Source organism: Telmatherina bonti (genome assembly GCF_933228915.1).
Source record: "Telmatherina bonti genome assembly, chromosome: 19".
NCBI lineage: Eukaryota > Metazoa > Chordata > Actinopteri > Atheriniformes > Telmatherinidae > Telmatherina > Telmatherina bonti.
In genome coordinates, this window is record NC_136617.1 from 31332500 (window position 1) to 31356926 (window position 24427).

Sequence of the window (24427 nt, forward strand, 5' to 3'; positions counted from 1 at the left end):
ATATATATATATATATATATATATATATATATATATGTATACACATATACATATATATATATATATATATATATATATATATATATATATATATATATATATATATATATATATATATGTATACACATATACATATATATATATATATATATATATATATATATACATATATATATATATATATATATATATATATATATATATATATATATATATATATATGTACATATATATATATGTACATATATATACATATATAAATATATATATATATATATGTACATATATATACATATATAAATATATATATATATATATATATATATATTATAAATATATATATATATATAAATATATATATATATATATATATATATATATATATATATATATATATATATATATATATATATATATATATATACACATAGGACCTCTGATCCTAGAATTTTCCCTGCTTTTAATGCCTCAGGAATATCATCAACATTTTTTAAAACAGAGCTGTTCTGTATTGTTAGCCAATTGTGTAATAACCAGAGTTGTACCGACAATATTTAAAGGTATGGTAATATCATTTTCCAATATTTAGTGCTACCTGCTCTATTCCTGATATGAAGAGGGCTTATCAAGTCTGAATATTCCTCTTTTGACAAGTTGAAAGAACAGAAAAAAACGTTGATTTCTTCTCGAATTTTTGGATGTTTGTAAACAACTTTATAGCAATGCATTATTGCTACCAAAAGGTGTCCAAACAATGCATTTCACTCTGACCACAACACTGCCCCCTAGTGGATGAGCTTATTTAACAAGCATGGTAACATAAAAGACAAAGAAATGTGAGGTCGGCCATGTGTGATAATGTTCAAAATGAACATCCCCGTTTACATAAGTCAGTGAGGTTTTTGAAAAAACACACTGGGTTTTTGGGTTTTTATTTTTTTGTGACAGACTGTTTAAAACTTGAAGTGTCTTTAGACGATTGATAAAATTGACATTTTTTTTGATGATGGAATTTATTGTTGCGATATACATAAAGAGGAAATGGATAGTCACACTAAACCAGTTAGATAGTGGTGCACAGTTTGATATTGCGCTCCACAAACTTTGCTTTTCCAGTACACATATAAACATTACCTTTGGAGTCCATGAAAGTCTTCACAGTAATGCGTTTCCGTGTTTAATGGTTTAAGGACAAATAACTATTTGTATATATTATCTGGAAACAAAAAAAGCTTAGCACATGCATGTTCCAGATCTCTAATGCAATGTGGGATATTTCCATCTTCTGTTGTCCAGTTCTGGTGAGTTGTGTGAATTGTAGCCTCAGTTTCCTGTTTTTAGCTGACAGGAAGGGCACCTGGTGTGGTCTTCTGCTGCTGGAGACCATCTGCTTCAAGGTTGGACTTGTTGTGTGTTCAGAGATGCTATTCTGCGTACCTTGGTTGGTCCCAGTGGTAATTGGAATTCTTGTTGCCTTTCTGTCATCTTTAACCAGTCACTGGATGTTTTCTCTTTTTCAGACCACTGTGTGTAAACCCAGAGATGGTTGTGAGTAAAATTACCAGTGGATCAGCAGTTTCTAAATTTTTCAGATTTCTAAACTTCTAAATTTCTTCCTCATTCTGATGCTCGACTTAAAATTTGTCTTGACCATGTCTACATGACTAAATACATAGAATTGCTTTCACTTGATGTGATATTTTTTGTTAACAAGCAATTGAGCCAGTTGCCCTGATAAAGAGGCCAGTGAGGACGATCTCAACATAATATTTGGAGATGCATTAATCCATTTCCTGAAGGTTCTGATACAATTCTGACATCTGATCGTTCTGATGTTTTCCAATACCAATTCAGTTATGTAAGTTAACATCATTATGATTATTGTCATGTTTCATAGTCTCTTGTTAGTTTTGTGTGAGGTTGCAGAAAACTACAAACTGCCTCTTAATACAAAAGAAACTTAGAAATGAACAAATGTAAATGTTTTCCAAATAATTTGTAAAAAAAAAAAAAAACAAAAAAAAACCTTTTAACAGAGATAAAAGTCAAGTCTTTACTTGTTTTATAATCTATATGAAAATATAAGTTATTATAATTCAGCTGTAACAACTAATTTATTTGTATATGAGCGGCAAGTGAATGTATTGGAAAGGAACTAGGGTGTATGTGGGATAATGAGGGAACACACTCTCTGACAGCAGCAACACTGCCCCTGAATAACATACTCATATTTAAGACGGATGAAGAATGTTTTATTTTTTATGGGGCCCTTTTTTCATGTTTTTTTTTCCTGTGTGCTGACTGTGTTTTGAGTTGCTATTTCCACAGCTTTAAAACAGACTTGCTGACACACAGACACATCAGCACATGTCATCTATTAAAAAGCGCCGCACATCTGTTGCTACAGAGCTGCTGTAATGTTTGGGTATTAACAATTAAACAGTGCTTGAGAATTACACCCAGCCAGTGGTGCGCTAATTGAATTTAAACAACCGAGTAGTGCTCTCTGGTGCCTTTAAACATGTTATTACCGCTACCAAAGCCACAGAAAACTTGCAGGTATGCATAAAAATGTCAACATCTTGCACAAGTTGGACTGTCCTGTCAGGTGATGAGGAACAGAACGATACATAATTCTGTTTCGTTATTGATGCCGATAAGTTACAAGCAGGCCTTTCATGTATTTGTTACCAAGCTATTGCTAATAGCTAATAGCAGCTTGTGAAATCATGTGACTAGAGGGAAGACATCAACCCATACCCCCTTGACAAATCAAGGGATGCAAAGAAAAACTCCAACCTGCTGGTTTGACTTCTGCGGAGAGAAACAGCAAGTGAAAACTGTTGCAACAGAGCTTCTGACTGTAGGCTAACTAGCTAATTGTAGACTAACCAAAAAATTAACTCTCTCATTTATATAGCAAGTAACAGTTACCTGACTAACAGGAGGACAAAGTAGCTACTGAATTACCTGCCCTGTTTACAAAACGCCAACATTCACGGTTAGATTGACAGAACTTACTTGTCTTGCAGAAAGCTGCAACCTTCTCGACAGTTTGAAGTTCCTCTCCCTTATGGCTCCATCTGGTGAACGCTACACTGATGTACACTCATTTTCTCCCAGTCACAACTTCTTTGCTTTTTTTCAGCTATCTGTCCTTCTCCTTTTGGGAAAAAAGAGTTTGGATGGTTCTCCATTTCAGTGGAAAGGAGCAAGTTGAATGATCCACCATTACGTTTGTTTGTATTTCCTCCAGTTTCATTTGAATGCAGTAGTATCTTGACTTTGGTAGAATACATCATTATAAAAGCTAATAAAAAGCCATATTAGTTAGACACTGTACGTTTAATAAAAAGGGAGACACCTGGAAATGTTAGGGACTATAATATAAAAGGTAAATATTAGCATCTATATTAGCAACTACCTTAATGCCACAGCATGAAAGTTAGCTTGTTATTTGTACTAAAATAATGTTGCCTCCACTGGCCATTGTTCAGTGTGCAGGGAGTATTTGGAAAGGGTTAGGGCAATGGTGTTGTCCAAGGTATACGCGGGTATACCCACTTCTTTTTCAGTCAGCATTGGGTATACACACTTCTGAACCCACTGCGATGCTGCTTTTACAATTACAAACATCCCTACACATGTACCTATGTCACCTAGCAGCTCAGCTAGGGTTACTTATGCTACACTGGTGTAGATAGCCATCAACTGCGTTAACTTTAGCCTGAACATAGATAATGAAGATGTACGTAGCCTATATATGTCTATGAGCCTGTCTCTCACTAGTCAGTGTGCCAGTATTGGTTTAGTCGTTTCACAACTCTTCCTACCTGAAACCGAAGAGCAGAAATGATGTGACAATGAAGAAATATACTGATGCATTTCTGGGGTAAACTAAACAGTAGTCTTGCATGTCACCTTTTCTGAAATAGGGTTTTTCTGGGCTACTTTTTCTGTTTCTTTTTTTAAAAGGGCAAAAAATTGAAAGTATACCCATTTCTTGAGGGACCACTCTACCACTGGTTTAGGGCCTTGCTTCAGGGCCCACATTGATTCACCTCTTTTGGCAAACAGGGGACTTGAGCCGGGGTTCTCCAGACCCCCAAGCCCCTTTCTGCCATCTTCAGGTTACTATATCCTAAAACCAGGTTTATATCAAGCCCGATACCAATATTGGATTGGTAATGGTTCCAATTTTACATTAAATCAAAGCTTTTAATCATGAAAAGTCATGTCTATCTCAAACTGTAGGCCTCTAAATTCTGTAATAATCTCTGTAATCCCATCGCTTCCTGCCGTGTTAGCTTCCAGAAAGAGCGTCTGTGGATGTTAGGAATTTACAAGACAGTGTTGCAGAAGAAGGCTCATAATTTTTATTCAAGTGTGTTATGGCTTCGACCAGGTCATTTAACCCAGTGAGTCATCCACACCAAATCATGCACACACACCCATCACATAATGATAATTAAAAAAAAAAAAAAAAAAAAAGGACAGGAAAAAAGGGAGGAAAAAACATACAGATGTAAAATGTTTTTTGGAAAGTATTAAATTCATTCTGAACAAATTTTAACAATCTCTGGGTAAACCATACTGGAGTGTACTGTACAGACATCAGTTTCAAAATTGTGACAGTGGATGCAAATTGGCTCGACGTTGTAGTCAAACCTCATGGATGCAAACAAGATGGGAACTAGTGTCCTGTATGGAATGTGGTACATGGTATTATTTGTTCATCAGACCTACAGAACCTATTGCAAAAGTATTTCACAAAGAAAATCCATAAAACAGCTCTCCTATTATATTGTATTACACAGATAGTAGTGCAATTTATGTCTGTCTGTCCATGTCATAGGGAAACACGGCACTGTTGACAGATAAATGGCCTGCACATACTGCCACATGCAGTAAATGATGCCTGGAAGTCAAGCATGGCTACGTACGAAACCTTGCAAAGCAAACAACTGCCAGTAACCAACAGGAATCAGTTCACCTTCGTGTTGTCTGATGCTGTGTGGCAGAGCACACAATGCAGCACTGTTTGTCTGTTGATAGTGTGTCTGACTCTGTTTGCCTTTTGTGTTGGAGAGCAGCATTCAGCAGAGGGTCATTGGTGTGACGTGGCATTATGGCCGACAGATCTGAGTAATGAGTGCTTTGTGGGAGAGGTATGAAAAACCATCGGGCTTGCAGATCAAGAAGTTTGTTTGTTTGCCTCTTTTTGGGGAAAATAAAAAAAAAGAATGAGAAGATTGATTATGGCTGATACATTCCACCAAAATACAGCTTGAAAACGTTCCGCTGTGAAGTGAACTGAAAACATATGAATTATTTTATCTATTGCAAAAATCCACTCAACTCCTATTAGTCTGGTTTCAATTATAATTTCAGTTGATCACAACTTGGTACTTTATTCTGATATTTTAAAATGACATTTTGTTTATCAAGGTACAACCTTGAGATATATTAATCACCACAAATTAGGCCAAAGTGTGGCAGGAAATGAACAACCAGATAACAAGAGGACCTACAGGAATCTGGCAGCTTTATGAGCCAATCAGTAACTTTTTCATGGAAATTATAAATAAATTTTAAAGATATATTTTCAATTTGGCAACAAATCCCATGTGGCGATGAAAGCTTTGATCAAATCTGCTGGTTTCTTCAGCTAAGCCTTGTAATCAATTGAAAACAGTGTTGACAAACTGGATTAATATGCACAATATAATCAATTTGTATGCAACTTCTTTTTTTTAAGATTGACTCAAAAGATAATGGGCAGCAAACATTTGTGTATTTGACTTGATGTAACTTAAATATAAAATCAAAGTAAATTTACATATTTATTTATATATTTGTTCATATGATTACGGTGATGAGTCATAGTTGTTGTCTAAAATGATCCACCAGGGGGCACCAAATAAGTACCAGTGTGTATGTTGTCAGGTTTCAGCAAAGATTTTACCATAAAGTGAATCAGTATGTCTCAGAAACAGTTCGTATCAAATATAACATGCAATGGATTAATTGAATATGAATAAGATTATAATTATGCGTTAAATTTGTGATGAATTGGTGCCACAGATATATTTTATTTTGGAAACGGATTTAAAAGGCGGTGACACATTAAGCCTGTTAGAAACCTTAATCTTAATCGTTGCATTATCTTAAATTTCTGTAAAGTCAAGGATGTTGTAACAATGTGGAAGTTTATCCATCCTAATAAAAACAAAAGTCAGTAGAAAACAGGAATTTAATGTTTTGATTGGAGTGCAGTAAATAAAATAAGATATATACCGAACCTTTTCTTCTACTGTTAACAAATGAAAGAAAATGTAAAACTTTGTTGTTCATGTTAAATGGTTGGAAAATTTGTTGATTTTTTCTTGTTTTGTGTACTTTATCTTAAATTAAGGCATCAAAAAGTACATGGTTTCATTTAAGTGTTTAAATACTGGTTATTATCAGGTATTTAAAACCAATTGGGTTTGTCCAGAACAGACATACTGAACCAGTTAAAAATCTTGCTTTTTTTTCACTACATCTACTCGAGACTGAAAACATAGAAATGACACAATCAAAATCTCCCACAGATTTTAAATAGTTTAAAAATCACAATTGGTGTCATGATGGATGTTTTGTATCTTTAGTTCTGGTTTCCTGTTTTAGTTTGTAGTTTTTCCCTGTTTAGTTCCCTGGTGTTGTTTCCTGCGTAGCCTTTGTTCCTGTTAGTTAGATTCACCTGGTCTCGTTAGTTTGATCTAGTTCCCTCGTGTCTTGTTCTGTTTCTCAGTCTTTACACTCCCTGGTTTCTGTTTTCAGTTGCTGGTTCATTGTTTGTGTTAGCCTCCTGTGTTTGTTTCCCTTTAATTCAGTTCAGTGTTCTTCAATTAAACCTTCTTAACGCTGCATGCCTGGGTTCTCACCTCCACGCCATCGTGACAATTTGTTAAATTTTTATCAGTAGAAATTTTAATTTCCTTTGTAAATTTACACATTATTTACATTAAAAAAATGAAAAACTTTGGAAGCAGAGGGCAGCGATTTCTATATTTATTTTATTTTTCATGTGATTATTGCGGGATCATGAAGTTTGTTTTTATGAGATTGATTAGCATCTACTGATTGTTGCAATCAATCAGAACATTTTTTCTGTAATAGTAAATTGAGGCAATCATGTGTTACTATCTTCACTTTCTGTCAACGGGTTTTCTGGACTTTAACAAAGAAAGATTTTTATTTTATCTTAGTTTTTTTAAAGTAGTGGATCTGTCATCTAATGATGACAAAAAAATATCGAGTGAACCTGTGAAAACCATGCTGATGTGATTAAACAGCAGGTAACCAAATCCTTTGTTTGATTTGCAGGTAATGCAGATGAAATATTCAGTTATTCGCCAGGAAACTAATGAAATACGTATGTTAATATATCAAACCAACCTACCTGGCAACATCAGGAGCCTTTCAGCGGGACAGCAGGGTCCATCTCATGCATCAAGCCAGTTTATTTTGGCGTCTCTTCAGACATTTCTGTGTTCTGTGCTGCGGTTGATCTGCTGGCGTCATGGCAACATTAACTGCAGAGCAGAAGTCTGACTGTGAAACTGTTGTTCTGTGTTACTTTGCAAACATACCGACTTATATTTGCAAACATCAAGCTGAGTTAAAGAGAATCATCCTGTGTGGTAGCGGATACCTGTGTGATACTCTGGAATCGATATTTTCACTGTCAGATGCAGAAGTCTCGTGTTTTGTACTTTTTTCTAACATCTCAACACCACAGAAAACGTGTCACATGGTTGAGTTAACCTGTCAAATGTAACAAAGCTGTGTTTAAATATTGTTTCAATTTGTATTCAAATCATTTAAGCATTTCAACAGATTTATTCCCGTGCATATTTCAGATTCCGCTTTCAGATAATGATGCATCCTGTAGAGTAACTTCATTTAAGAAGCAAGAATTGTTGTGTTGGTATTGATGAAAAAGTACCTAAATAATAATTGTGTAATAACTGTGTGGTTTGGATCCTGTTTACAGAAAAATTTTGTGATTTTTTTTCTGAAAAACTTTTCTCTTCATGGATTTTAAACTTACTACTTTTTAGATTTATTAGGAAAGTTTGGAAAAACAATGTTTTCGACAAGTAACTGGACATAGCAAAGCAGTTAGCGAATCAGATATTCATTTCAGTAAGTTGTGTCCTTTGTTAGTGTAAATTTTCATGCAGGGGCTCTTTCTGGGTATGCCTCCCACAACCCAAAAACATACACATTAGTTTACCTGGTGATTCTTATTTAATGCATGGAGTAAGTGTGAAAGTGTTTTTTTTTTTTTTTTTGTTGTGATACATTCAGGATGCATCTCGAGCTAGACGTGGTAGATGATCTTGAGGATCATCGTCAGGTAGGTGCAGTAATGTATTGCTTAAATCTTTATTTTCACTCAGAAATTGTTGCCTAGTTTAAGTCTTTTCATGGGATTTGTTGCTCTAATATTGCAGGATTTATCTTTTAAAAACAGCTTAAACAGCTTAAATTTCTTCTACTGTTTGATACAGTAAATTGGAGTTGTGGTTTCCCCAAAGTTTGCCAGTCTCCTCTGCAGGTACGGTGTTGTTATCCCAGTCCAAACCACGAGAAAAAAAAGGAAAAGCAAAACCAAGTTGTTATAAACTGGAATTATATTTTAACCCATCATTATGTAAGTATAACATCATAACAAAAAATTTGCTGTATATCATTTAAGCCTACTGCTGTAGAAGGTAGATATAAGAATGCATGTTAGCTTTATTACGTTAAGAATTTGTTTATAAGACTTACTTTTGAATATGGGCCAGATCTACTAAAGGTTTGCGAGTACTAATATGTGTGCAAAGTCAATGCATGTGCAAAGAAAAATTTAAACTGATTTACTAAGAGTGCACATTGAGGTTGCATCTTTTAAAGGTGCAAAATAACATGTCTGCATCCAGTTAGTACGTCTGCATCAGTGAATATGCAATACAGGGCGTTGACATGCTATTTTGTGTGTGTTCGGAGGGGAAAGTCTAAATATTTTAATTTAGGACCCGCAAAATTTGTTGAATGTAGGCGCAGTTTCTAAATAAAGTTTGCATGGACACAGTCCGTCTGTGTAATTGCGAATTATTGCAGTTATTGTTACGAGAAGGAGAAATCGAAACAAAGCAAGGACATGCAGAGAATACATTTCTCACTCTCGTGATTATTTTCGGGATGGACAAGGAGACAACTATCTAAACGTATGGCTCATCCAGCAATGCCATTTCTGGACTTTTGGATCAACTCAGAAGGGATTTGGAGAGGAGTTATTCATATGACAGGTATCCCAGCTGGGATTACCCAATGGGGTGTCCATGTCCTTAATGCCATATGTCACCGGATGATCACCCGTATACAGTTTCTACTCCCTCTGCAGTCATTAACTAAGGCCAAAATAGTTTTCTTTTTGTTTTATTCAGTAAATAGATTTTTCTGGAGTAATGCAGGCAAATGATTGCGCCCATGTGCAAAATAGCTCGTGATTCTTTTATTTTCAGAAAACAGTCTTCTGTTCTCCAAGTTGCGAGCTGGTGAGTTTTCAGACAGCTGGCTTGTAGTTTGGTAAATATAATAAATCCATCAATACATCCATTTTCTTTACCTCTTGTTTTAATTCAGGGTAGCGGGAAGCTGAAGTCTAACCCAGCCATCATTGGGTGAGAGGCAGGTACACCCTGGACAGGTAACTAGTCCATCGCAGGGCCAATGTAAATCCTTAGTAAAAAAAAAAAAATAAATGGTGTCGATATTAGAAACAAGAAACTGTGTCATTTCAATTCATGTTTCTTTCTTTCTTTTTTTTAAGGTGACAATACATACACCTTCACAAATTTTATTTCCACACATGTTGGTTTTTGAGTCAGACAGTTCTTCTGTTAGATTTCTTTGCTGTCGGTCATGCTGCCTCTCCAAACTCGCCATGCTGCAAATCGCGAAATGTGCAAACCCCTCATTGAAATAGGGAGTCTCCACATTTGCACCTACTGCCCATTTGCTCAATCACTTTTAGTCAGTCACCCACAAAACTGATTCAGCCCCAAAATTCTAGATTGCACACGCAAATTATTACTCGCAAATTGGGATCTTAGTAGATCTGGCCCTGTGTGTTAATCACATCTCCTCTATTGCTACCCCCCATACACCTACTGCCATACAATAGGTTTTCTATATTACAAACCTGCAGCCATCATATTCCAAAGTGCCCACTCCACTAGAAACATTGACTACTGTTTCTACAAGGCACGTATGCTAATGTGTAAAAATACATATGCATTTCAGCCGTGAAAAGGCCTTTTTATTCCAAAGGTTGTTATAAACATATTGTACAGGATATCTAAGATAAGCCAGTATAGTTCCAATAATGAAACAATGCCTTTAGGGCTTCTCTGGAACTGCACACCAGCTTACGTTTGTCACGACTGAGTGGGATTCATGGCATTTCACCATTTGCCCAAAACCGAGTACCATTCAACCTGTGCAGCATCGTCATCAAACCAGGAAATTAATGAAAGCCCGTTAACAATAAGCTGCAAAGAATATTGTCAGTAACACTTTGACTTGACTTTGTGTTGCAGATGGTCACTCCCCTCAAACAAAAATAGTTTCTCCAAAACAAAATATTTTTCTCCAGAAAACTTTAGATTGTAAATGACTTTGGCGGCTTTTACCAGGGAAAAATAGGCAGACGGGGTCTCGTTCAGTTAATGATGCCTTGTGTGTATATCAGCACCAAAAGCAGCACATGCCTCAGTAAATTAAAGAGAATTACTTCTGTTTGGAAATGTGGATCAAAGATGACCCCTGTATAGTTTGATTAATGCACTTTGCACCAACAGGACTGTATTCAATACAAGAGCAAACCAAGAAGGTGTTTCATTCAAACCTGAGGACATTATTGTACATTTAGTTTGAATGGGAAATAAAAAAAAAGGTACATAATGCCTGGACTTTGGCAAAAGCAACAGCTAATGATGTAAAGCATTCAGAACTATATGCCATCAAGAAACCTATTTATAAAGAAATGATTTCCCCATTCCACATATTAAGTACATGCACTTTAGTCTCTTTCAAACTTAAAAGAACTACCCATGTCCTTTTTCTTCTTCTGATATTTTACAGAAACTAGCAGGATCATCCTGATGTTATTAAGCTTTCCTTATCTGCAATCTTCAGCCGTCCCCTCTCATTAATTCCCACTCATGACTTCAGCTTGTTCCAGTGTTGAAGTGTTTATCACATGATTCCCTGATGGTTCTAAAGAGCATCCAGACTTTTAGTTGTCAGTTTAGATCTGCATGCTTCTCCTTCCCCATCAACAGCTCTGCTGTTAGTACAGCGTGATTAGATCTGAGCTGGTTTCATTAGATGCCTTCAGGTCACTTCCTCCAGCTTACGCTGCTTTTAAACACAAGTGGAGAAACATAATTGCACTTTGGTATGAAAAGAGAGGAAACCTCAGCGTTTGATCTTCCTTCTTACACCACATCATGCCACTGCGATATTCTTTTCACTAACTTGATTCAGTTTATTTACCGTGAACATGGAAATTTACATGTCTTTCGTCAAAATTTCCAAATATACCTCAGTTTACATGATGGATTTAAGAATATAGTGATGTTATCAAGTTTGCCAGAACTTCAAACATGTTAAACAAAACATGTTTTATTGGTAAGTGACTTCTGTTTATTGCTGCCATGTTTGCTGCAGCTAATGCTACTTTTCATTGCTATCAAACATCACAACTTGTAGCTATGAAGGACATTACAACATGTGAGCTGTACATATTTCAGCTGGAAATTGGAAACATTTACTTAAAGTGTTGCCAACTGACTGACTAGTTCAGTTATTGCTAGCAAAATAAGCTACGATTAGCTAACAAACGTTCAGTTTATGTCTTGAAATACTATGTGTGCTATCAGATGAACTGACCGCTGTGCAAATCGTTTATTTTTACGCAGCAATGTTAAGAGTTTGAAGTCAGGCTTAGCAGGACTCTTTTCAATGCAGAAATTAGACTCAGGGGGGATTCCTATTGATTGATTTTAATACTTTTTTCTCAGCACACTGTTACCCACTGACTTAAAGGTTAGCTTAGATAGCTAACCTTTGTAGCTGAGCTTAGAAACACGTCTAGTGTGTCCCTGCAATGAAACATTGTTTAAAAGGTTCACGAGTTAAACCGTAGTGCAAATTTCTTTTAAAAAAATAAATCCATGTTTTTAATTTAATTTAATGTCAAACTCAGTTAGTGTTGGTTTAATAAAAGATGCTTTTGTTTTGTTATATAGAATTGTAGGATTACATTTTCTTCTGGTCACTAATCAATACAAATTGCTAAATCTCAGTAAATATTGGCATCTATATGAAGCATTTTTGTGTCGCCACCAAGTTTACTATAAGTGAGTTACTGTATCGTTGTAACACAACCTGCTTTGCAGTTTATTCACTTTTTCCTTCACCAGATTTATCTATTGATACATCGAATATCTCTGGAAAGAAAACAGATACACTTTCTTGAAATTCTAATCTAATTTGAAAGTTGGCACAAGAAAAATACACAATAAACCTACACTGAAATGGTTTTCCTCTTTATAAGTGGATAGTGTAGCGTCAAGAGTGAGTTTAACATAAACTTTCTGAATTTGAGAATAAACTTAAAGCTTTTGCAACCAAATGGTCCCAACTAATGAGCAGGAATTACCAATAACAGCAGTATGATCCTTTGACTCAAAGACAAAAGACATTTATACATCTGCTCTGAAAACAGACTAAACAAAATCACAAAACCATGGCATACTAGTAAATGACATCTAATTCACATGCTAATATTGGCAACAGTATTTTGGCTTAATGTGAGGTGAAACCTTTAAAATATATGATTGCTTATCGAAAACAATACCTGATGCCTTAAGTCATTTAAATTCTCTGTTTGTAGTGAGGCAATGGAATGATTCCTAATAATAAATGCTTCTTCAAGTTAAGGTGAAACCAGCATACTTCCTTTGAAAAATAGCATATCACCAGGTGTGCATCATTTGGTATGTAACCAAAGTTAGTATATCAATTTTGTAGTGTAAATCTGTAATAAGGAAGGTTTTGTAGTACATGAAGAGTTTTTAAATTGAGCAATCCCTTGAAAAAATAGACATCCATGCTTCATGCTTTGCATCTCATTGTGTCTTTGTTTGCACTTCTCTAAATATTCTTCGTCAGTCCCCAGAAATAGGTATATTACAACCAAACTGCAGGGGAAAAAAAGTGCTAAAATAAGATCTGGTGAGGAGCAGCATTGGAAATGTTTGACCTTGTGTATAAAACATGGAAACTCATTGGTCCTGTAAGTGTTGGGGTTTAGATGGACTTCCTTCTCCTCATGAGCTGCTGGTTGTCTGTGAAGCTATGAAGGCCTGGAGACACCGAGCTGATGGGTGAAGGGAAGAAGCTGTTTTTTAAGGTGCTGGGTGAGATCTCCTCAATCCTGTTGGAATGAAAGTACTGATTAGGATTCAGCTGCGAGCTGAACGAGTTCTGATGGGAGAAGGCACAACCCAGGCCGATTCCTCCCATGGAGCTGCCGTAGTCATGCGAGTGGTAGTGCATACAGGAACACACTGACTGGAGATCCGTCACCTCCGGCCTGTAGGGCTCCCGTCGCCGTCGCCCCCGCTGCAGCGATTCGTCCTGAATGTGGATTATCATGCTGTTGCGGTTGCCAGCAAGTGAGGCACGTTCCTCTGCATCCCGCCGCTCATCCTCGCTGTTCATAGTCAGGAAGCGGAGCACCACCAGGTTGAGGAAGGCCCCAATAACCGTCAAGCCTACCAGGATATACATGAAGCTAAACGCCACATACAGAGGCTTCTTCTGGAGGGCTCGGTTTTTTTGTAGGGCCACAAAGTCCCCAAAGCCTATAGTTGTTAATGTGATGAAGCAGTAATAGTAAGACTGGAAGAAGCTCCAGTTCTCACAATGGGAGAAGGCAGCAGCGCCGATGCACAGCGTGCCAATGCAAGAGAAGAACCCCACGGTCACCATGTTTTCCATGGACACATCAGTGATGCTCATGCCGCAGCACTTCTTGATACGTTTCAGGAGATACTTGACAAAAGTGTTCATCCTCTCACCCAGACTCTGGAACATGACGAGAGTCAAAGGGATTCCCAGAACGGCATAAAACATGCAGAAGGCCTTTCCTGCATCGGTGCCTGGCGCTGCGTGTCCATAGCCTGAAAGAAAAAGCAGACAGACAGCAGAAGTTAGTGAACGGGAAAAATTTTCCTTAAGTGCTTATGAAGCGGCAGCTGCGGCTATCGCTTCAGTAACTGCTACTTTAAAAAAGCCAAAGATCAGCTTTTGTTTACAAACATGACCAAGCAAGAAATCTCAGTTAGAGTCCGCGACCGCTGCCAGAAGAGGTATTGAATAGGTGGACGCCACAGAAATGTGCCTGCTCATTAATCTTATTTGGTCTCAAAGATTATGGCAGGAGGGGCTTCCAATTAGTCAGACGTTTCCGGTGAGGTAAAAGAATTTGGAGGAGGGATCGGAGTCATGTGGGAGCCAGTGAAGCTTTTAGCTTAATTAAACTTTATCTTTAGACCACAAGCTGCTGACTCACACAAAAACTTACTTTTAAAAATCAACCTGTAACAATCAACCTGTCTTAACAATAGGACCCATACTCCAGCAGATTCATTTTTTATATGTTGTATGAATGTCTTTATGTGTACTGCATCTTATTTTCTAAAGTTACTTCAGATTTTTTAACATGAATGAAGCTGACTGGGCATCCGAGGCTTAAAATGGAGAGCCATATTGATTATCTCTCCTCTCACACAACCCATAGCTGTAAGTATTAAACACCAAAATTGTAGCCAAGAAACGCCCACCCTCAGTTTGCAAAACATCAATTCAGAAACTGCCCTCCAAAGGAGACATAATATTTTTGGCGTAGTGTACAGCGAATTAAAAAAAAAAGTATTTATTTATTCATATGTTCTGAATAAGTTGTGGTTTGCGCTCTCCAGTATTGATTCTGTCTTCTCCCATTTGGCTTTCCGCCCACTCAAGCATGTATTTTAGTGCCCTTAAAAGAGGAAAAAAAGGAAAAAGACCCAGGTTGAGGAGCATGATATGCACAGGAAAAGAGCACATGTACTGGATTTGCATGTGGAATAAATTATCATTAAGCTTCATAAATAGATTTAAAGGATACACGTGTGTCTGCAATGTGAACCCTTGTAAAAGTTTTAAATCCAGATTGGATGCACTTTAAACTGCACTATTTGTTGCCATGTAAATGTTATCAGCCATTACAGTGACAGATAATCCTGAGCCTGTTTTCATGTACAGCAAACATCTTGTAATGATCTGAAATCCAAAAAATTTAAAATTATCATGGTAACTATATAGACTGTATAAAGTTGCTGTTTTATCAGGCATTTCAATGGCAGTTATGTGATTATGAGAAATTAGACTGGCTAGATTAGATTTAATTAACAAAAACAAAAAAAAACCCAAAAACAAAAAATTGAATCCAAACTTTTAACTGGTACTGTAAATGTGAACGCTGTTTTTATTGTTGTTGCATTTCTGGAAATGCATGTAAACAAAATCTGATCATATTATTGAAATGATACAATTACCTAAAATTATTAGATTTTTTCATATGGTCATATAAATAGGCTCACTAAATGGCACAAATGTCTTTACTCTGAACATTTGCTTCTGTAAAAAAAAAAAAAAAAAATGCAACTTAAGTATTAGTGGTGCATCTGTTCGGAGAAATTCACTCCTCAGTAAAACATAAACACAAATGTTTTTGAATTTTCATAGAAATTCATCTGAATTTTGGACCATAACTTAGATCATATTGTAACTTGTTCGATATGCATGGTATGTGCTGGACAGCTCATCAAGACATTTTATCACAGAGCTGACACAAAGACACGTGATGTCAGCACACTCCCATTCTTTGGATTCTTATGATTTTACAATCATTATTTATCCCAATAATGTATCTTGGACAGTTGGAGTTAACCAGAATACCCCAAAGAAACAAACCATGGAAGGGAAAAATACATAACGTTCTACAGAAAGGCCCCACTCAGGATTTAATCTGGGAATCATCTTGCTGTGAGGTGCCATGCCACCCTACAGCTCAAGTCAAGAATGTGATTCGTTACAGACAACAAGAATCTAACTCACAACCAACTGTCATTCTGTTTAATAATATCTTATTAGGCAAGCAATTCTATTTATAGATCACATTAACTGCAGAAAAGCATCTCAATGGGCTGAACAGCCAAGTCAAATATTTAAAATGCCTAAAAAAAAAAAAAAAAAAAAACATTTTAAGATAAAAACTGATTGATGGCAGAAATAAAAGGAACAAATTCAGTTGCCAAAAACACGGCTACATTTTCAGACTGACTGTTCCAGACTCATGTCGCAACACAACCTCATCATGTTTAGTCCTGACTGGAACCACCAGAAGACCACAAGGTTCTCAGAGCTCAAGACGGTTCATATCGCTCTAGTATGTCATAGATGTACCTCCGTACTAGACTATAAAAGGACTTGGAAACAAGTACAGCTGTTTTAAAGTCTATTTTCTGAGAGAGACGCATCCAGTGCAGAGACTTGAGCAGTGGACAGTGGTCATATTTTCCGGCTGTAATCATCAAGCAGCAGTACTTCTAATGCATTTATTTCATGCATTTCAGCTTGTTTAGAGAGGCCAGTGAGCAGATTATCACAGTAATATAATCCTTAGAGATGAGCCTGTGGATTAGTATCTCAAAGTGAAGTTTTCCATTTTTTAGGTGATAAAAGGCTGCTGACATTATTGATTTAATTTAGAGTTAGAATCATTTTTGAGTTTGAATCCAATATTGCCACAAATTTCTAAACTGTTTTTTAGGTTTAAGAGCGAGAGCCTCAAGGTGACTATTAACACTTTCTCTTTGTTCCTGTGGGCCGAAGCCAAATATTTCAATTTTGCCCTGGTTTTGATGGAGGTACTTGTTTTACATCCAAAGACAGATCTGTTCAGTGCAGTAACAGAGTGACTCATCAGGCTCATGTTCACCTGCTGCGAGTGATACGTAGACCTGGGTGTCATCTGCATGGAGTTGGTAACGCACATTTTTGCTGCATATTAGTTTACCCAGAGGGAGCATGTATAGATTGAAATAGGGGTCCCTTAATCAGTCCTTGGGGAACCCCTGAAGTCTGGTTTGAGACATAATTACAAATTTTAAAAAATAAATAAATAAAGGTCCTGTCCACAAAGTAAGACATGACCCATTTAAGAACCATGCCAGAGATTACCATCTAGATTTAATTGATTGTGAAGGTTTATTTCAACCAAATGACAATTAAAAAAAAAAAAAGAAAAGAAATTAAACATATAACCAATGAAGAAAAAAACCACAAAAAGTTCAAAAGGAGTGGTTGGAAGCATAACTCTTATATAATTCCACAACAATCTTCAGACATGAAACCATTATCACAATTAGTACTAGGCACTATATAATTTTATAAAAACAACAGTATTAATAGCAATATTCAGCATTTGTAATCAAGGTCACCTATTAAAATTTACTTTTTTTTTATTGTGGACCTATATAATGATCCATTGTGGTGCTAATTACAACTTAGTATAATAGAGATAGCTGTATGAATTAACTACAGGTGAATAAACGTGTTTACCATCTAAACCTCAATTTGGAATTATTATGTATATGTAAAACCAAAGCGAATTCTGTAGTTCCGAATTATTTCATTCTGAATTAAATTTTTTAAAAAAAACCTCATGTAACTGCAGCCATTTTGAGGAAAACAGTCATAGTGTGTCTTAGATTGTCCACAGACAAGCTTTTTTCCAAACCTGTTAAGACACACACTGTCAATCCTAAAGACAGTTTGATGCTTCCAGAACAAAGTTATCATTAAAAGCCATGCTGAGACATGTGCACATGGACTCCAGCCATGGATTCAGTGCCAAACAGAGCAGCGCCTCGGTTTACTGCTGGGATGGGTCCAGAGATGAAGAAGAAAAAACTCCATGAGGAAGTTAATAGTATCAAGTTACACCCTAAAATTAAGTTTACACACTGTTTCCATTCACAGATATATATTATGTCCTTGACTAAGCAAATCTAACTGGATTGACCCTCTGTTTTAGCCATAGTAAAATGTATTAAATTGTAGTTATTTTTGTTAATAAGCCTACCCTGGGAAAGCCTGTTGGTGTAGTGATTAGCATTGTGGCTGGTTTAAGCTTTGGCTTGGGAAAGGTTGGAACAGTGAAGTTTGTGTGGAAGTTTGTGTTCTCATGCATGTAAGGTGAAGTGATCACTATAAATTCTCCCTTGGAGTAAATGTAAGCATGTGATGGACTGACAACCTGTCCAGGGTGTACGCTGCCTCTCACGTGATGATTGCAAGTTCAAAAAGGTTGAGAACCCCTGATGCATATTATTCTACAGAAAAAAAACATGATTTACCATCTTGAACTCTGCAGCTGTTTTTAGGAGACAAGCTCACACTTACAGTTCAATGAGTTTTTTTGTATAGGTAGCTTGAGGCAGTGATATCCCTCTATGATACAATCAAAGCAGAAAAACCAACAGGAGGATTAGTTTGCTCTTCAGCCTTGTCAGTATCTACAGGAAAAGGACAATTACAATTACAGATCATATCTCAGGCTGAGCTTTGGTATTAAAGAGGCTGTTTCATTCTGCTCCTGCAGAGATCTGATGCTTGTTTACTACTAAGGGAACAAATGGAGATGGAGGGAAAATCAAACCCTTATCTTCATGACAGAAAAGTCGATATATAACCTCCAGTAATCTTGCTCCTCTTGTTTGCACTGAACTTGATTACACTCAAAACGAACAATGCAAAATGTTAATGACAGTCTTTGAACCTGATTCCCTTGTCTTGATTTTCCATAAATCATATTACTTGTATTACTGTGGAAAAATTGCCCGCTTTAGTATTGTGCATTGTAATTAGCAAAGCAGACAAGCAGACGGAACATTGTTGTTTGTTTCTGTTTACAATAGAAGGAAGAAAATCGGTTTCCTTTGTCATTGAAAGTCTGCAGAAAACTCATTTTACTACACTGACTATATTTTAATAGTTTCATTCCCCTTTTTCATATTCCTGGTTTCCTTTTGGCGGAAACCCTCTAAAAAAAGAAAAACAAAATAAAAATCAGAACAGACAACAGACTTGCTGAAACTAAACTGGTGTGTACCCACTGAGGGGAAAACTGCAGTACCGAGTCAAAGTGATGTTTGATCATGATTGATCATTTTTTACCTTGGCATTTACGTAGATTGGTTCCTTGTAGTTTCTAGTGGGTATGAATTCTCCTGGGAACAGGACAAAGGAAAGAGATTGGGTCTGTCGCTTTCCAAAGGTACCTTAGCTGGTGGGGATCGCTTTATAGTCTTTGTTTTCTTGCGATCTCAGTGAAACAGAAAATAACCAATGTTTTGTGACACGGGAGCATCTTTTGAAAAAAGGAAACACCATCGCACAAATCTTTACAGCAACACCTTTCAAAGCAAAGCTTAACAATATTCTTTAGTTTAGGACCTGTTGGCTCAGTGTCCTGCAGGTTTAGATGTTTCCTGCTGCAATACACCTTCTTCAAATTAAATGGATTTCCATCAGCTTGATAGTTAAATTCTGCACAAGCCTTTCAATGACCTGTTTATTTAAGTAAGCAGGGAAACATCTAAAACCTGTGGGACATGTAGGTCCTGCTTTTGGATTCTTATTGCAGCGCAGCAATCCGGTTATAGACAAATCCAACACAGCTTGTATTTGGCGCTAAAGTACATTGAAAACTCCTGTCCTCATTAGACAGCCACATCAATTTAAGCTATTAAAGCTGGTGTCAAAAAACCCGACACTTTGTGGATGGATTGTAACGCTCCTGGATGGACATAAATACCAGGAAAACCTCTGTAGCTCACCTAAAGGGCTAGCAATTTGTTATGATTTAGCAGCTCTGTTCATCCAGACAGGTCCCAGAGAAAGACAATAAAATTCCTTCTTGTGTTTATTTCGTTTCTATTCAAGAGGATTTGATGAGATGGACTTTATATTAATTATATAGACTTTAAAAAAAAAAAAAAAAAACATTTTGGTTTGCAGTGTGCCTTGTGGTTTTTCAGTAAAAAAAATCTGTGCCTTGGCTCAAAAATGGTTGGAAAAACACTGCCTTAGAGCAGGGTTAGTCATTCTGGTGCTACGAGAGCCGCTCTCCAGCAGGTTTTTAATGTTTCCCTGCTTCAATACAATGAAATTAAATTACTCTAATAGCCAATCAAGTTCTGCAGAATGGCTTATTAGTCTAGGTCAGGTGTGGTGGAGCAGGAATCTGCTAGATTGTGGCTCTATGACCAGACTGTTTAACCCTGCTTTAGTGTTACACAAAATTACTGAGAAGTTGTTGGCAATATTAGTGATACCAGCAGTGATCCAAAAAACTTCATAGAAATCAGATAGATGAGATGTAAATCTGATACTAGTTGCCCAGTTGTGGCAGTACATATAATTGATTCATACTAAATCCTTCTAATGCATTTCAATAGATTTTTTTCTGATTTATGCAGAAGAAACAGTATAATCATGAATATATACATATATCTGCAGTAAGGGTTGCTTTTGGCTTTTTGAAAGGCAGATATTATCACATTTACAGACAAATTTGTATAATGAACCATCTGTCTTCTTCCCATTTTACTGCAAATTAGCAAATTAATTGAAAAAGATTCTTATTGCCCAAATTATTTTCCAGGAGAGCAATTAGAACATGATGAATGACTACGGCAGCTGTCATTTTGTTCCATCACAATTCGACTCTCTGGACAAATTACCACTGACTTACTCAGCAAATAATCTTTCAGTATTTTGTTTTCTCATTCCAGATAAAATTCACTAACAAATTTTAACCATTAATGCCTCATCTCAGCAAGCGTAGAGCATACTGAGTATTGACTCAGCTGGTGGGAAAAGCTCCTCTTTCATGCAGTAAGAAGAGGTCCCGAAATATACATTTTTTTCAATAATTTATATGATTGTCAGACATCTAGCAACAAACAATATTATCCCAAATTCAGCCTTGGTCCTTCATTTCAGCCATTCTCTCTTGCTTTTGCCCTATAAAACCAAACATGTCATATTTGATGCTTAACACTTTCTCAGACCTTTTGCATCGCTTTATGGTAGAAACTTTGCTCAAAACTCTGTTGTCCACTATCTGATGTGTCTCCAAACCAGTAATGCAAACCAGGAAGCAGAACATGGCAATAATTTTGACCAATCACACGTAATAAATGGTAAAAAAAAAAACCCCAAAATGTTGCTATTTCCTACGGAGCCCCTCAGCTGTCATGGTCAAAAAAATAAATAAATCGTGGCCACGACATAGGTATTACGTGGACACAAAATACTAATTTGTGGCCACGAAATAAGCATAACGTGGGCACGAAATACTGATTCGTGGCCACGTAACACAAACTAATGTGTTTTTTTTTTATTCCTGGACAGCTGGGTAAATAAATTTAGCACCTTCGCGACACCGTGCAAAACGTACACAGGAGCCGATACCTACTGTAGCTACGTAATTCTTTAAGGTGAGTGTCTTTTCCTATTCTGTTGTAGTCAACATCCGCATTTAGCTGTTGTTTTCCTTAGGACTATGTGACTTCTTAAATAAAGGGTTGCCTTTCTGCTTAGATCCGACTTATGAATGTTTTAGCCTCATCTTGTTACTACAAGTTGTTTTGTTGTGCTAATATGCTAATATGGACCCGTAAACTCATGTGTGTCAGTAGCAGCTGCATCCCTGCACCATCATCATCTGCATCAACTTCATCATCTGCAGGGTGTAGGCATTCCACAAAGTAAGGTATGTTGGGCATAAAATCAGAATGTTCTGTGTTTCGTCTTTTAACCTGGCTAGATCGCCATGCTAATTTATGCTGCAAACTTCGTTTGGACTCGTCACAATCTGTTCATAGTTTAAGTATACAGCTTACGACATGATGTCATCGGTTGTAAAATGGTCTATGTACAGTATTTGCAGGTTGTTTTGTTCCTCAGACTGAACTATATAAACACTGTTGGGGCAAAATGTTTAAATCAGCTGCATCAAGATTAAAGCTTCAGAGCTCTACAATGTGCAGCTATCGCCTGATTTTCGGGAGGTATCGTGACTAACTATTACTTTAACTTCTCCTGTGGTTTAGAAGTCAACAATGGATGCTCGGCTGCGAGAATTTTTGATGCAGCATAAACTTGAAGATGTGATCCAGAAACTTGAAGATGAGAATGTAAGCCACTGCATACTGTCTTTGCTTGTCTGGGTGTGCGCGCGTGAACAGATACATTAATGCACAATTTCAAATGCACACTCTAAAATATGTTATTTTTAACATTTTTAATTAAAACAATTACATGAACAGTGTTTACAGAATTATTTAAAATAATTGGTTATCTAAACCCATAAGAACTTAGCACGAAATAGATGATACATACACTTTCAGAGACCTTTTGCATCATTTTAGTTTATTATATGGTTAAACCAAACATATGGTACAAACTTTGCTCAATTCCAGCTTAACACAATCTGATTCTTGCCTGCTGCCCCTTAATGGACACTGGATTTCAGATTATACTATAAGAATTTTGACAAAATAGATGGTAAATATCCTTAAATTAATGACCTTTTTTATTTCTGTTGAAGGGACAAATCAAGATGTCCACATTCAATAAATAAATAAACAGAATTTCCTTACCATTTTTTTATGGGTTAGGTCCTTAAGTAGGAAAAAAATTGCATCATTACCAACTGTAAATGTTATCTGATATTTTAAAGTAAAATAAAACTAAATTAATAAAACAAATTATGTGAATAACTACAACCTTACACCACCAACAGATATATGTTTAACTTCTTTAGATTTCCATGTCCATTCTATGTGATGTTTTAATTGAATAAATTAATTACTCAATAAAAAAAATATCTTTTGCATTTTTCAGATTGATTAAACTGTCATTCCATTAATGACAGACAGTGACCTGGCAAAGTACATCCCCAAAGTTGGAGATAGAGTCTCCACTGTGGCCTCCTGCAGACAAGCAACACTGTCTCAAAAATCACCATCCAGGAAAGAATCCATTCTCTCAAGGCTACGACAAAGACTGTCTGGAGCTCAGGGGATGCCCCCCAAAAAGAGATCATCTAAGTGGGCTGAAAATACAAATGCTAAACGAAAAGTGAGACGAATTGAGGTTGGCTGGAAGGATTTTGATGAGGGGAATGAGAGGTACAAACAGGTGAAGTCTCTAAGTGGTGGGGGAACAAGGCATCTCTCTGTTGACAAAGACGAAACAGTGACAAATATCAAACTTATGGCGGAAAATCTTTTTTTTCCCAAAAGGCCTTTCCAAAAAAAACAAGTCTTTCACACTACTTAACTCATGTTGAGAGCTCACAGATACATGTTGATGAGTCCAATACTGTTGACGAGTTGTATAAGCAAAGCAAGGTAAAAATTCTGCAACTGTATCTGTGCACCAAAAAGAAAACAGGACAGCAGCCCTTAACAGTGGAGGGTGATCAAGCAATAAGCCAGTCTACAGTGGTAGATCTCACTAGCAATGAACAGAATCAGGCTGTTGAGGATCTGCTAGTGGAAAACAGAAATCCAGAATCACCAAACCACTGTGGAATTAATGATGGAGCTTCCATGAGTGGATATTTGGAACTACATGATAACTTGCCATGGGATGGTCTGCTAACTGTGGGCGATTCTGATGCAGTTGTTGTTATAAGTGGGAATGGCAGACTGGATGGAGATGTGGTTGAACCGAACCTTGAAACACTCCTTCCAGAAAAAGAGTATGATGCACCTCATCAAACACTGGCTCTCTTACCAGTGCTTGCAGAGGAGGCCAATGTTCCAGACCAAGCACTTGCTGAACCACAATCTTATCCTGTAACGCTGATTGTAAGAAGAGGTCACTGTCTCACTGACTTGATCAGTGCCTTCAAGGACCCAAACATTCTTGCACCTGAGGTCAACATTAAAATGCGTTTGCCAAATGGAGAGCTTGAACAGGGGGAAGGAAGTGGTGTTTTGCGAGACTGCCTGACAGAATTTTGGATGGATTTCTACGACAGCTGCACACTGGGAGTTGAGGTGAAAGTCCCTTTCATCAGGCATGACTTTCAGTGTGAGGAATGGCAGGCTGTGGCTCGAGTGTTTGTAGTAGGGTGGAAACAAGCTGGTTACTTCCCCGTGAAGCTTGCTATACCATTTCTGGAGGAAGTATTGTGTGG

At 36.8% G+C, this 24427-nt stretch overlaps 1 protein-coding gene across 1 annotated transcript in view; it reads right to left on the bottom strand.

Moving 5' to 3' along the window:
- Nucleotides 1–13410: 13410 nt before the first annotated feature.
- The window catches only part of kcnk9 (potassium channel, subfamily K, member 9), a gene marked incomplete at both ends in the record, with an annotated part of 79634 nt that continues 68617 nt past the window's right edge, over nucleotides 13411–24427 (bottom strand). The window contains one exon of the mRNA XM_079259142.1: nucleotides 13411–14285. Within this exon, the coding sequence (XP_079115268.1) occupies nucleotides 13411–14285 (875 nt within the window). The remainder of the gene's footprint in view (nucleotides 14286–24427) is intronic.